General features: G+C 35.6%; 1 protein-coding gene across 2 annotated transcripts in view; it reads left to right on the forward strand.

Annotated features, from left to right (window-relative positions):
* Nucleotides 1–14433, forward strand: part of DMD (dystrophin) — a 1150282-nt gene that overhangs the window by 895932 nt on the left and 239917 nt on the right. For both annotated transcript variants that reach the window (XM_072848384.1, XM_072848392.1), the window contains one exon: nt 2339–2528. In XM_072848384.1, coding sequence (XP_072704485.1) covers nt 2339–2528 — 190 coding nt within the window. The remainder of the gene's footprint in view (nt 1–2338; nt 2529–14433) is intronic.

Below are 14433 nucleotides of genomic sequence, written 5' to 3' on the forward strand. Positions count from 1 at the left end.
TCAGAATACCATGCAAAAAATTAAATATACACAAATAGACTTAAACCCTCTTTTTTAATCACTGTGTATTTGCAGAATGCTGTTATTAGAGCATTGCTATGTATTTATAGGAATTCAGGTGGATTGTAGTTAAAAATGTGCCTTTAATATTTTGAAGGGACTGCATCTGAAAAAAGCGTTACACCTCATTCTGCAAAGGCATTGATATTAGCTATCATGTTGCACGCTGAAAATAGAGTTAGAATACTGCTATAAAGCATATCTTACAATAGAATTGTGCTCTGAAGAACTGGATAAAATATTTTTAGTTTATGTAAGTTTATTTCATTTCCAAGTTCTATCGAATAAACGTGATGCTATTTTTGAGCTAAAAGTGATAAATAGGTCAATACAGTATTTTCCAGGTAAAAGATTTTGTTTCTTATCATCTTTTTTCTAAGTTTATACTGATTTAATGTATATTGTTAGTATATTTAGATGTGATATCTATGTAATTATTTTTTAGTTTAACAAAAGAACAACAAATTCTTTCATTGCAGTTGTTTTAAATTTGAAGAGTGGCCTAACCACAAGCCATGTTTATGTCCATGTAAAGTTGGGAAAGAGATCATGTTCACTGTTCTGAAGTGAAGTGTGTCTCAGTCTCCTCCTAAGAGGCCCCTGGGGATATATTCTAATACAGGCTAAGCAGTGCCATGATGTGGAGAATTCTTGTAGATAGCAACAGGTGCATCTGAGATAAAAATCCAGTCCGTGTTTAAGTTTTAAAAAATTGGTGGATGACTTTGTGGTGAGGCATTCAATAGCTTTCTCAGTTTTTGAATCAAAAAAAGATCCAAGAATAAATTCCTTTTTCCACAAAATGGTTGGGAAAAGCAAATAAGATGTTAAAGGATTAAAAATATGATAGAAATATGGTAACTATCGTGAGATTTGACTCTTAGGAAGGATTTTTTTTTTTCCTGAAATGGTTTTCCTCACCTGTACTCTGACTGAATTTTTCTGTTCTTGCTATCCTCTGCTGCAATTTGCTTGTATGCTTGTCGAAAAACATATTAAGTCAGTGCCACTTGGCAAAACTTGTGTTAATTTTTTGTTTCTTTTCTTACTTCAACAAGTGTACTAGTTTTTTAGGATGATATCATTACCTATTGAGGAGTACAACCTCTTCATGACAGCACCAGGATTTGAAATAGAGATTAGCACTTAGAAATTTCATGGCCTCCTCTGGTAAAGTTATGATAAATTGCAACCTGAGAAATTATATCTGCTAAAACCTGCTATCTTAGTCTCTGTCTAAATAACTATAAAACTAGACAGGAAATCTATCTAGAAATATCCACATCGTGACACATTTGTAGACTAAACATAGGTGTGCATCAAATTGCATTCATTCCACTTGAAATAACATAAATTATCAAATGACTTTACTATATATTTCCTGAGCTTAAAAAATTACTCAGTTATCATGCTGATGTTAAACAAATATGCATGTAATACAATAGCTAAGAAGTCCTGACAGACTCGTGTTAATGAACAGGATGTCATACTTACCAGCTCACACTTTTAAATCCATATTTAGCTCAAGTTCAGTGTAAAAAATCGGTGAGTACATGTGACACCTACATTGCACATGAACGCTGACAGAACACAGATACACTTTAATGTTTTTTCAGCACCTGAATTGCTGGAGCCTTTAGTGTTCTTTCCCAATCTATGATTTAGATCTTCCCCAAGGATAAGATAGCCTTTGTATTTAAAAATTGTATTTTATCATGTAACTGGTAGCGATCTTTCTTGTAATTTATCACATTCGTATTAAAACAAAACAAAACACAAAAAAAACCCCAAACTTCAGTGTTATTAGGGTTTAAGGTGTTGAATGCAATTTCCAAAGGTTTCAAGTCATAAAAACTAATAATTGAATTAATCATACCACGCAGTGGCCAGGAACTATTTCATGATTTCTAAAAATAAACAAGTTTGCCCATTGTAGTGTTAATGACAAATAAGAAAACAAACTTTGATTAAAACAAATCAGAGAATTACTTCTGATTTTTTTTTTAATTGTGCATGTTTCAGGCATAGTACTTTAAAGAAGTATTTTTGCTTAATTTTTTACCAGATGAATTCTAGTTACTACTTCTCGAGAGAAAAGATAAAAAAGGAACCGTACCTGCCAAACATACAGTACAAGTTCTGTAGCTAATATATCTGCAAACTTACCTTGATTGGTACATGAAAAATATATAGTGTGTCTTTGTTATACTTTGATTTAATGATTAAGATTTGTTTTTCTTCCTAAGAGTGCTGCATTTGACTATTTGTACTTGCGCAGGGTTTCTGAGCGTGAAGCCGCACTGGAATCAGCCCTAAGAATGTTGCAGCAATTCTACCTGGATCTCGAAAAGTTCCTTGCTTGGCTTACAGAAGCTGAAACAACTGCGAATGTCCTGCAGGATGCTACACACAAAGAAAAGATACTAGAGGATGCCAAAATGGTTTGGGAGCTCATGAAACAGTGGCAGGTAAGTCAAGCACTTCAGTTGAGGGACTTGTCAGGTATCCAGAGTGGTAGGTTTTTTTCCAGTGTGCAGCTACTCAACAAAACTGAAATGGTTTTGAAAATGAGAAATGGTTCTACTGCTAACCTTTAAGTGTTGCTTTGGAAATTGTTGCAGGGATCTAATGTGAGTCACATCATGATTCTGTCTGACATCTTTCAGCATGTAACACATTTGAAAAAGTGTCTTGAAGTACAGCTTTAAAACGTACAGAAAAGAAACTTCGCTGAAATGGGTGTTTAGATTTTTTTAATCACATAAAAATTACTCTGCCAAGCTACAGTCTTGAATTGAGTGCTTGACAGACATGAGAGTTCATGAAGCATTTCTGATATTTATAGAAGTTATATAAATTGCATCAAGTTTATTCTCTGTAGCTTAACTGAATTAGTTTTCCTCCATTACTTTCAAATACATGAAAAATGTTAATTTGGTATTTGGCTGATTATTGTCAACATGCTCTGTTGCGATAATGAAAAGAGATAATGATTAAAATTTTCAGAGTTAATGGCTGGACAGTTTTCAGACAGTTGTTTTCCTCTGGAAACAAAAAAAAATCTTAAAAAAGAGAGAGAATTTGTATTTGGTATTCCAGAGAATTGTGAGGAGAATGAAAAATAATTAGTTGAGATGGTGCTGTTGAAATAGGTTGTTATACTTTTGTTGTGCTTTATTCACTACAGTTATTGAGAGAAATACACATATGTCTGTATGAGGTCTTAGATTTCTTAAATATGAGGTTGGTTGGCAGTTTGGAAGGCAGGGCCCTTTCTTCCAATATTCCTTGATAGTACATGACTTTCATGTTGACAGAAAGTTCAAAAGTGGAAATTCCAGGCACTGAAGGCTCTATACATTAATTTATTTAAGAAAAACAAACTGTACAAAATTTTAGTTATAAGTGATTATGTTGAGTAAGTACATTGGGTGGAAATACTGCTACCTTCTTTTGGCACTTCTGTTACTAATGCATGGTTTTAACTATTTGACTGAACTGCTGCTAAATTCCGTTACATTATACTGAAATCTACACGTGTTGCACTGGACAAAAGTGAAGTCTGAACCACATTTTTAATAGTGATCTGTCCTTATGCTAATTTGATTTTATAGTAATATACCTTAAGTCCTCATGTGTTTCTGAATTCAGTTGCATGATCCTGGAGAGCAGATCTGAATGGACAATAGTTCTAGACAGAGTGGCTAATTTTCAATACAGTCTATCTTTTTATATTCTCTAGATTAGGTTTTTGGTTGTAATGGTGCTAAAACAATAGAATTATCAAGTATTTGCAGCAGTTTTATTTTTGATGTGATCATTGAAAAATTGATTATTTGGCAAAATAGAGATACCTAAAAATGTAGGTCAAATGCTTCATTTTTAACTGTAATAGAGCTTTGTAGACCTGGTTATCTTTTCAACTAGTATCTTGGAGTTTTTTTAATTTCCACATAAGAACCATCCAGAGCTATAGACAAAAGGGAAAATAAATGCATATAAGTCCTTCCCTCCATAAATTAATGAAGTACATAAAATATCTATCATGTGATGAACAATTGCTTTGAACTGTAAGCTTTCTTCTAAAGATTTTTCTGCACTTCAATTGAGATGTAAGATCAAATTTTCAATTCTTCTTTCCAGGTTTTGGGTATTTAAATACCAGATCTTCTAAGGCAGGAAGGGTAAAATCTGTTGTAGAGTCTCTATTTGTTTCACTTCCAAAAAGCAAACATTGTTCTGTTCACTAATCTTGGCTGTACAAGAGAAATTATTCTTACATCTTAACAAGAAACATTAGTATGCAGAGGCAAAAAAGTGTTTGTTATATTGTCTTTTGCTCCCAAAAGATTCGCACATACCTGTCCACCAACAGCACAATAATTTTAGACTTTAGAGTTGATGATTGCAGGAGGAAGTACTTTGATAGTGCAGTTTGTTGTGGGCTTTTTTCATTTGCATCAGCTGGAAACAAAGTCAGCTGGAAACAAAGTATGGGAATAAATTAGTGGAGGCTACGGCTACAGATACACTAGCAAGTTAAGTATGTCCTTGATCCTTCTCTAGCACTGAGGCCAGCTATAAGCAGAAAGCCACATCCATGTTTATGAACTGTTCTACAGTTCATGAAGTCAAATATTATGCTATTGTTCTTCTTATATAAAATTTTTCATTAAAAAATAATTTGAATGACATAAGGCAATTATTCAAATGCAAAAAAAAAAGTAAATTTATATAATAGTGTGAGAATGCTTAGCTGTAAAATTCATTCATTAAGATGGGTAATATTTGCAATAGTCATAACACAGTGCTCTGTATCAATAGTCTTCATTGTAAAAGCTTTCTTTCCAAATAGGTACAGTTTCCTGGTAATGGTGCAAATATTTCCCATCTATGTTGCTACAAAACTGGATAGTGGAGCAAATATTAAGGACTTTTACTTCTGAAAGCACAATTTTATCAATAAAGCAATTTCATTGATGTCAACTGAATGGTCAGGAAAGAAAGTATGTCTTTTCATCTGTTCCTCAGTTATTGCTGCATTGATTCTTCCAGTCTTCATACCCTGCTTGTAGGAGTTCTCTCTCACAATTCACTTTGTTGCATAAGGATGAAAAGTAAGAACATGACAAAAGTGTGGCTGTTTGCGCACAGCTTATGTACATAAAAGACTCAAAAAAAAAAAAAAAGCTTTAATAAGTCACTGAAATCTTATAAATATGCATTTATGTATGTTGTGGAAAGGGGTTATTGCTCACTAGTCCATATCATCAGCCCCATAAACCATAAATAGTGGTAAGCCTTTTTTTCACTCTGTGCTGTGGGCCAGAAATGCACTTACTCTATAAAACACATCAGGCAATGACTTGTATCCCAAGAAACTTGCTATGTAAATTGTACATGTATAAAAACAGACACATTCAAATATAGTCTATGTCCTTAATATGTTTTTAACATCCAGTATATGTAGTATAACCACAAGCCCTGCCCCAGCATAGAACAGATCCTAAATATTTCAGCCAGGATTACAGTTTGCCAGTTGACTTTTTTTTTCCACATGAAGTCATATTTTTTTTTCTCTCATCAGCCAGGCTGAATCCAGATCCTAGGAGGTAAAACAAAATGGTAGTTTCTGATTAAAAATCACTGTCTCATGAGTCTTTTGAAAGAAACTTTCACTACCTAGGTTTATAGTGTTCATAGTAGTTATGGTTAAATATGACATATGGACTTAGATCTGCAGTCTCTGTCTTGTTCTTTATGCAGTTGCATGGACTTGGATAATGTGAAAATAGTTATTAGGAGTCCTGAAATGTTACCATTTTGTTTTAATCTGCTATTTTTAGGCAATAGGTATGAAGCAGTGTTTTGATAAAGGATTCTCTACACAAATAATGAAAAACCTAAATTTCTGAGTTCAGTAATAGCTTTATCTCCTTGTCACTATAAATGTTTATCTTGCCTTTAGTGATCCAGCAGTTTTCTGCTTTACATTCTCAAGCTTTAATTTATTTTTTTAAACAACAAGGAAAATAAGGTCTTGCTGTGCGGAAAGTGTTTTGTATAGCAGAAGTTGCTTGTCTAGGAAGATCTCACATTTTTAGGTGTTTCTTTTGCTTTTCACCTTCAGAAACCATTATCTCAAATGCCACTAATAAAGATTAATCTTCTCCTAGTACTTAGCAGTTCATTCAATAGCAGAAGGAGAAGGGTGAGACTTACATAACTGCACATTCTAATTACCTGATGATGTAATTATATTAAACTGTTGCATTATAAACACGCTGTTTGTTTATATAAGCATGTATTTGCATGCATGATTTGTCTGAACTGACAGCAATGTAATAGTTGAGGTGTTTCACACAGTTAGAATACTTTCTGGAGAATTTTCAAGGATACAAACCAGTTACTCCAAGGAGGTGTGTAATTACGTGCTGCTTTTTATTGTCTAGTTGAAATGCATCATGTGTCCCCATGAGGCCTGGTTTGATAAGTAACCATATGAGGGAGATGGAAGTAATTAATTTTACTTTCTGCTTTCATACTTCTAGTGATATGAACTCTCAACTGTGTTAATTACTCCTCTGGTTTGTCTTTTTAGCAATAATTGTATGTGACATTTTATACAGCTTATATAATATTAGATATAATTTTGAAACTAGTGTGGATTTATCCTGTTATTTTATGAATGCAATCATTTAATATTAAGCCTGTAGATGAATTTAATCACAGGTTTTTTCACTGCAATTTGACAAAGAATTCTTCATGTGACACCTAGTTAAACAATACCTGGAGAATGCTTCTATACTATATACACAGGTTACCAAATGTATCTGAAACACTCTATGATGACTGATGAATTACTGGTAGTGTAGACTGACTAAAAGTATGGCAGCATATGATAAATGAAGCAAAGTTAATAACTTTGGCATGAAATACATAGCAAGTTTATTTTTATTACCACCTTCACGCTCACTTAGCCTATAACCTAAGTAGTTTTCCATTAGATGCAGGGTTTCTGCTGCTAATAATATGAAAAATATGCAGAACCTTAAGTTATACCTAATAATATATAGTATGGGCAGTACCCATATCTTCTCACAGTCACAGTTTTTATCTAAAACAAGGGACATGAACAGCAGGCAAGGCACTCTTGTCTCTTCTGTTCCTATCAATACTTCAAAGGTGCTTGCTTGTTTTTAAGGTGTCCAAGCAGCTGTTTTTTCAATGGTAAGAAGTTGAGGTAGATACATGTTCCTGACTCTTCTCAATTGTTTAGCAGTATAGGTTCATTGAGAGAATAAAATTCTTTCCAACTTTATTTCAAACATAGTTTACATATAATTGCCCAGCACAGTTAATTTTGTGACATGATGTATGGATTAGACGATGAACCTGACTAACAGGGAAGAAAGAGAGTACCTGTAACATCCTTGCTCAGTTCAATTGACTTTACTAAAAACTATTTAATAGTAATTAATTTTCTAGTTCTTCCAGTCTCTGTTCTGAAACACTTTCTCACTCACTTCTGCTTGAAATTGTTCTCTGAAAGCTTTAAATTTATTTTTTTAAGTTTAATCCTCCAGATTTGCCTTTTACACTGCCCTGTAACCAATTCTGAAATAAAGACTGTTCCATAGTACCTGAAATGGAGTAACAATTGTCAGAGCCATCTTTCTTACTCCATTGAGTAATAGAAGAGAAATTCCAAAGTCTAAGTTTTAACACAAGTGCTATTACAGCCTAATCTGAGACAGGACAAGATATTATCTCAGAGTGAAAAGTTACCATATGGATTTTGTGAAATATTGGATAATATTACTTTGAAAACACCTGGTCAAGAATTTTCCAGTATTGTGGTTGGTGGTCGTGAGGGAGGGGAGTAATGTTTCTTTGTTGTTAACAGCAAGTGCCAAACTGACCCAACGAAACCTTTATGAACCTACACTTGCAGTTTTGGCAGGCGTGGAATTCCTGACTGGAGAGAAAACTCCCTCATGGCCAGTGACTGTGTGGTGGGAATGGCACTCATTTGTAACCATTCCAGCCGACACAAAGTACTTGAATCTGAATGTTTTCTATCAGAGCGAAGTGCCTGCTCACCCAGCTAATACTAGGAAAAGTTTTTCTTCATCTTCCTTGGGCTGGTTTAATTTTGTCCCTAAACTCTAATCTGGCATATTTGTGGCAAAAGCAGCCAGCAGCACCCTGGGGTGCATGAGGCAAAGCATTGCCAGCAGGTCAAGGATGGTGACCCTTCCCCTGTGCTCAGCACTGGTGAGACTCATCTGGACTGCTGGATCCAGGGCTGGGCTCCTCAGTACGAGAGAGACAGGGACTTACTGGAGCAAGTCCAGCGAAGGGCAACAAGGATGATTAAGGGTTTGGAGCATCTTTCATATGAGGAGAGGCTGAGAGAGCTGGCGCTGTTTAGCCTGGAGAAGAGAAGGCTCAGGGGGATCTTATCCAGGTGTGTAAATACCTGACAGGGAATGTGTAAAGATGGAGCCAGGCTCTTCTCGTAGTGCTCAGTGACAGGATGAGAGGCAGTGGGCACAAACTGAAACACAGGAGGTTCCAGGTTAGCATAAAAAAACCAAACAAAAAAACAACCAATCAAAACAAACAAACAAAAAACCCCTGTGAGGATGGTCAAATCATGAAACAAGCTGTCGAGAGAGGTTGTGGCATCTCCATTACTGGAGGTCTTCAAACGCTGGCCGGACATGGCCTGCTCTGAGCAGGGGGGTTGGATTAGATTATTTCCAGAGGTGCCTTCCTGCCTTGACTGTCCTCTGATTTTTGTGATCTCTGATCTGATCACATAATCATTGGTCATATAGTCAGTCATTCTGTAGCCTGATTAATTTTTACTTAAATATACAAATGGAAAAGCTTTAATATAAGAAAGTAAGAAACTGAAAACTTTCTTGTGATTTTTGAGAAAATTTCATAAGCATCTCCCAGGAGTTCCTGAGTAATGTGTTTAAGTGACTGAGGAGGAAAAGTGGATAGTAAAAAGAAAAAGATTAAGTGAGGAGAAGGGACTACAGGGAACAAAAATAATTATATATTTTAAAATTACTCTTATTAGTGGAAACTGATGGGGAGATTGAAAGGTGAAAGCTAGAGGTAAGTGATGAAGGTAGTACAAGTATTTTTCAGGGTACCATAAACGAAAACTGGGGTTTCTTTCCTCATGCACAGAATTGAAAACTGCAGCCTTTGGCCTCCAGGTGTTTTCTTCTCTTAATCCATTACTCTTACACCTAAGATAAAGATTTCCTCAAAAGTTATAATCCAAACATGAATGGTGATTTGCGTGAAATAATTATTTTTTTAATTGGGATTTACCTTGGTAGTGTATTATCAGATTGATGCTTTTGCGCAGAGTGGGAACTGTTAGCAGAGTTGTGGATTGAGACTTCCTACAGGCTGCAGTCCTTCTGATTAAGTCTATTCACACTGTGTTCCTAGTTTGCTGGTAAGATCATATATTTTGGTAAAAGAATAGTGTTTTGTGTTAATACCTGTATTTTTAATTGAATGCATGGGATGGAGGGGAAAGAAGTACTTTACAACATAAAAAGGTAGCCTCTGGTAACTCTGACGACTTATTAGTGTATAGTGTGTATAAATTACCAGCTTTAAACACAGATTTTTTCAAACACAGATTAGAGGGGGAAAGCTTTTGTAGCATTAAGTGTGAGGTTGTGTTGTATTAAGTAAAATTATTAGAGGAGAGCATGGAAAATCGCAAATAGAAATGGGACGGAATGGATAAGATGGCTTGCCATTATTCCTGAATAGGTTCCAATTCCTACATTTTCACCTGACCTTATCTTTTCTCTAGGATGCCTCATCCCTATTTGTGTAGGCTTTTCTAAAACAGGATCTCCCACATCCAAGGAAGTGGATGGATAGACTCTCTTGCAGTCTTACTAAGCATATGCCATGTTTCACTGTAGCCCATCAACTTGAAGTGATAGAAATGAGATTGAGTGGTTACCAAAACTTTGAAGATTTCTGCCATTTGCTCTTCATGTGATCATCAGTATTTACTGGCACAGTCTAATCTGCCATTTAGTTCTTCCTTTTACTTTGCATTGTTTATAGCAGATTTATTTGAAAAGTGAATAATCAATAAAAGCTGTTTGCAAAAACCCAATGGTAGCTTTTAATATATTCTTCTGATGAGCTTGAAGGGATATCTGTGCCTTTTGCAATTATCTCTCATACCAGACTATTCAAAACACATGGCTGAAGTGCACATAATTTTTTGTTCGTGAGACCAGATGTGTATTTTCCCAAGGCAGGTAAAAAGAAAAATGCTTGTATTGTGATTATTAACATGTTAATATAAAAAGGATAAATTATATAGTGCATAACTGAGGAAAAGTATTAATTTTGGCTTAGGGCAGATATCTTCCTGAATATGTAAGAAGGCAATGACCTACAAAGAATACAAATAAGGAATAAAATAAAATCACAAATGCCTTTCAGAGGCAAGTTCTACTTGTTTTGTGAAAGGTTTTTAGACTGTACTGAGAAAAATAGTTGTCTTCTAAGAAATGCTGCAAACTTCTCCTTTTTATGAGTATATAGCTGCCATAGCACAGGTTTTCTGCATGTGAATTTACACATTTTCACAATACTAGCTATTCTGTATTAGGCACTGTGCAGCGGTTCTATACTGTAGCATAGCAAATCCCACTACCTAAACTGACCACATGTTTGACAAGAATAACTTTGTCTATACCCTCACCAAATGAGTGCTCCACTTCATTTTCTGTGAGAAGTTTAGACTTTCTTTCAACTGCTGACAAGAAATTGAATCTCTTCTGTCAGTAAGAAGTTCCACATACGCATTTATCCTTTTGTGCCACATTTTTCATTTGAATAATTTATTTTTATTGGATACCATTTCATTTTGCGTGTTTTCTCTTGGGTGCCTGATTCCCGTTTATTGATGGTCACTACAGAAACTGCCATTTATCCCACATATGAAATGAAAGATTTTTTTTTACTAGAGTGATTAGTAGTACAGAAGCATTCTCTCAATCTCTTCTGTAATGATTCCAGTGGATTAATCACCTGTTATCACTGAAAATAATAGCAACTTTCTGGAGGAGAACCTTTGTCCTCCTTTGTGGCAGTGCTGTAATTATGTTAGGAGATTCTAAACTGATGTTCAGGATTTTCCTTTTGGGTAAAATGCATGTTGTTTGTGAATTCTGGAAGGTCAGCCTTAAATTATGGTTACGTATCATAGTTTTGATACATTTTGTCTCAGTAAAATTAACTAGATTTGGGTTTATCTATTAGTACTCTTTCTAGGGTTTATAATTTCTAGTTTTGTGTTGTCAGTTCTCTGATTTTATGTATACTTTTCTGTGTGGGGGAATCATCTGATGTTATGATATCTACCGAGTACCCTAAAATAGCAGTACTGAGCTACTTAGCATGAGATTGAATGACATTATTTAGAGCCTGACACTGGAAATCAGATGTAGGCCCACATAAATTCTATTATATAGGTTCTTCTATTATATGTATTATATTTTTATATATATATATTCTATTATCCTTCATATCTATTCTCATCTGGGTTTAGGATTATACAGTTTCAGATAACTTGTTCACCTTGTGGGCTATATATTTTTTTCAAATAACCATGTCATCTGTGGATTTTCTTTAGGTGAAGTTAGGAAGATGTGTCCTTAAACACTGGTATAACTGGCCACAAGCTCTGCTGTTTGTATCCAGGTGTCAGTTATTACCTACTAAGTGACCAGGTTATAGAAATACAATAATGTCATCTCTTCAGTGTTTTATCTGCCTTTACATTTTTTTAGAGGGCACGTAACCAGTCTGTTTTGTATCTGCCACCTGTCCTTACTGGAATACTGTAGGTGGTAGGGTTGAAGAGTCAGCTTCTGACACCTATTTTTAGGTGTCAGCAGGGTAAGTGTGAGGTAAGTGTTTAAGCTTCCACTAAGATCAGCAGAGTTGGTGGAATCCAGAAAGGTATTCTGCTGGCCAAATGTAGTTATCCTATTGTCTTCATCTCACTAGCAACGCAACAGCAGCTTGTATTTGTACCTTCTCACACCACGAAGAAATGTCCAAGAGGTGTTTCTGAACTTGTGTTACTGCAGGAGTTTGTGCCACCCAGCTCAGCTTGGTTGCAATACCTGTTCTTCCTAGTTCTGCATAGACTATGGTAAGAGAGAAGCACTTCCAGAGTGCAGATTAGCCCAGCTGAGCTGGGGCTATTTGCCTTCTGGAGAACCATATGTCTGTCCTCTGACTTAGAGAGAACTGAGGAGGAGTAGCTAAATAACTGACTGGCTACAATAGGTGCCTAAACTTGGTGTGAATATATATATATATATATATATATTCACATATATATATATTTTACATATATATATATATATATGTGAATATATATATATATATATTCACACCAAGTAAAATATGTATGTGTGTGTTCTCTCTCTCTCTCAGTAGTGTAAATGTTAATGGTGTTTATTTTGTTTTGTTTTGTTTTAACTTCTTCATTTGGTTGTCTTTTACCTGAAACAGGTTAAAGAGCTTATAGTTTCATGGAAGGTCTTACCACTCAGTATATTTCTAAATTGTGCAATTCCCCTTGAGGCCATAGAAGAGAACCAAAATGTAAACTCGGACTGCTGAGATCACTTTCCCCCAAATGATGACCACGAATTTAGTCATAGGTAACTATGAAGGTATGTGAAGATATGCCTAGAAAGTTTCTTCTGCCACATCACTCCAGGTTTTAAGTTGTGTCTCCTGCTGACCCACCTATCCACATGAATGTCCTGTAAGTGTTGAGGCAGTGACATTTGTTTGGTTTTTCTCTGCCTCGCTGAGAAATGGTGCTCTGGCTTGTCTTACCTCTTCGTTGTCACCAGGTGGGAAAGGTGTTAATGCTTTCTTTTCTCCATATGTTTCTTTTCCATAGAAAATTTCCTTGAAACCAAATATTTGTTCGCTTAGGGAAAGGATTTCAGCTCCTTTATGCCACTTCTTGGGGTGGAGGCTTTCTCACTGTTGCAGAAAAAGTTTTTCAGTGCTTCAATTCGACTGGTGTAGTTGTCAGGACATCTGAATGGGCACAGCTATGAACTTACTCCTTGGCCACCATAATCAGTCAGGTTTTTTCCCATGAATTCTTTGTGCAATTCTGCTGTATGCAGGACTGCTGCCGCTTCTGAGCGGAGGGAAGGGAGTGGGGTGAAGAAAACCCACACCAGAGGGTGGGAATCCATTTGCCTTCTGTTACTGTAGCCTATTCGCTATCTTTGGTAGCAGTCAATAACTGAGCCCAGGGAAATGATTTTTCTTAGTACTAAAAAATGAGGCAGAACAGGCCTGAAGAAGGGAAGCATAGTGGGCAGTAAGTTTATCTGCTATCCTGTGCATATAAAAGGCAGATCTCTTTAGTTTCAGGTATGTGAAAGGGACACGATGCTCATTTTCTTCAGTCTTGTGTAATCCTTGTTCTTTTCTCTCTCTTTCTCTCTGTGTTTACTGTCTTCTGTCACTTTTCTATTTGATACTTTGGTCATTGAGAGAGGGAGCAGTCTTTTTAGAGTTGTGATATGTTTCAGAAGTTATTTATGCCAAGCTATTCTCAGAGTCTGGTTTAGCAGTTTACCTGCAAGTATGGGTGATTTGTGGTTTAGATATGCTAATCTAGGGCCCTTTGTGATTTAAAGTCGGATTGAAGTGGCTGCAATAATACAGTAGGTTTCTGCATTAGTCCTTTTGTGTGGAATAACTGCTGAATCAGAATAGAGCTGGAAGAGGCTGAAGGAATGGCAGGAGAGATCTGAAACGTAACCGTCCATTGTTGCCTTGGTAAATTAGAAGCTTTCAGCTGACCAGATTACGGCATCTAAAACAGAAGACAGTCACCAGAGGTGTTGGTATGTGAGTGAAAACATCTGGACTCTTGATTTTAAATAAATGGCTTCAATTCTGTACTGTCTATATAGTTGAAAAGATAATGCAAAAACAAAAGAGGCCGTGAACACCAAGAAACGTGCCTATTAATCAGCTCAGAAGATTTTTATTTTCTTGTGCCTTTCTTACTTTGCATATTTTTTTCATGTTAGAAGTCTCTATAGCTTATAGAAGCTTGACTGACAAATTTATATCAGTCAAAAAGATCTTCTGTCAGGTTACAGTGAATAATTTGTTATGACTGGATTAACCCTCAAAAGATTGACTATGAGACTTATTTTTTTTAATGCCAGAATTTTAATTTCTGATATCTGAATCAGATATTACAGCTTTTTAGGGGAACATTGCCAATGGAACAAATATGAGAGTAACTACTAACTA

This window comes from Ciconia boyciana, chromosome 1 (genome assembly GCF_034638445.1).
Source record: "Ciconia boyciana chromosome 1, ASM3463844v1, whole genome shotgun sequence".
NCBI lineage: Eukaryota > Metazoa > Chordata > Aves > Ciconiiformes > Ciconiidae > Ciconia > Ciconia boyciana.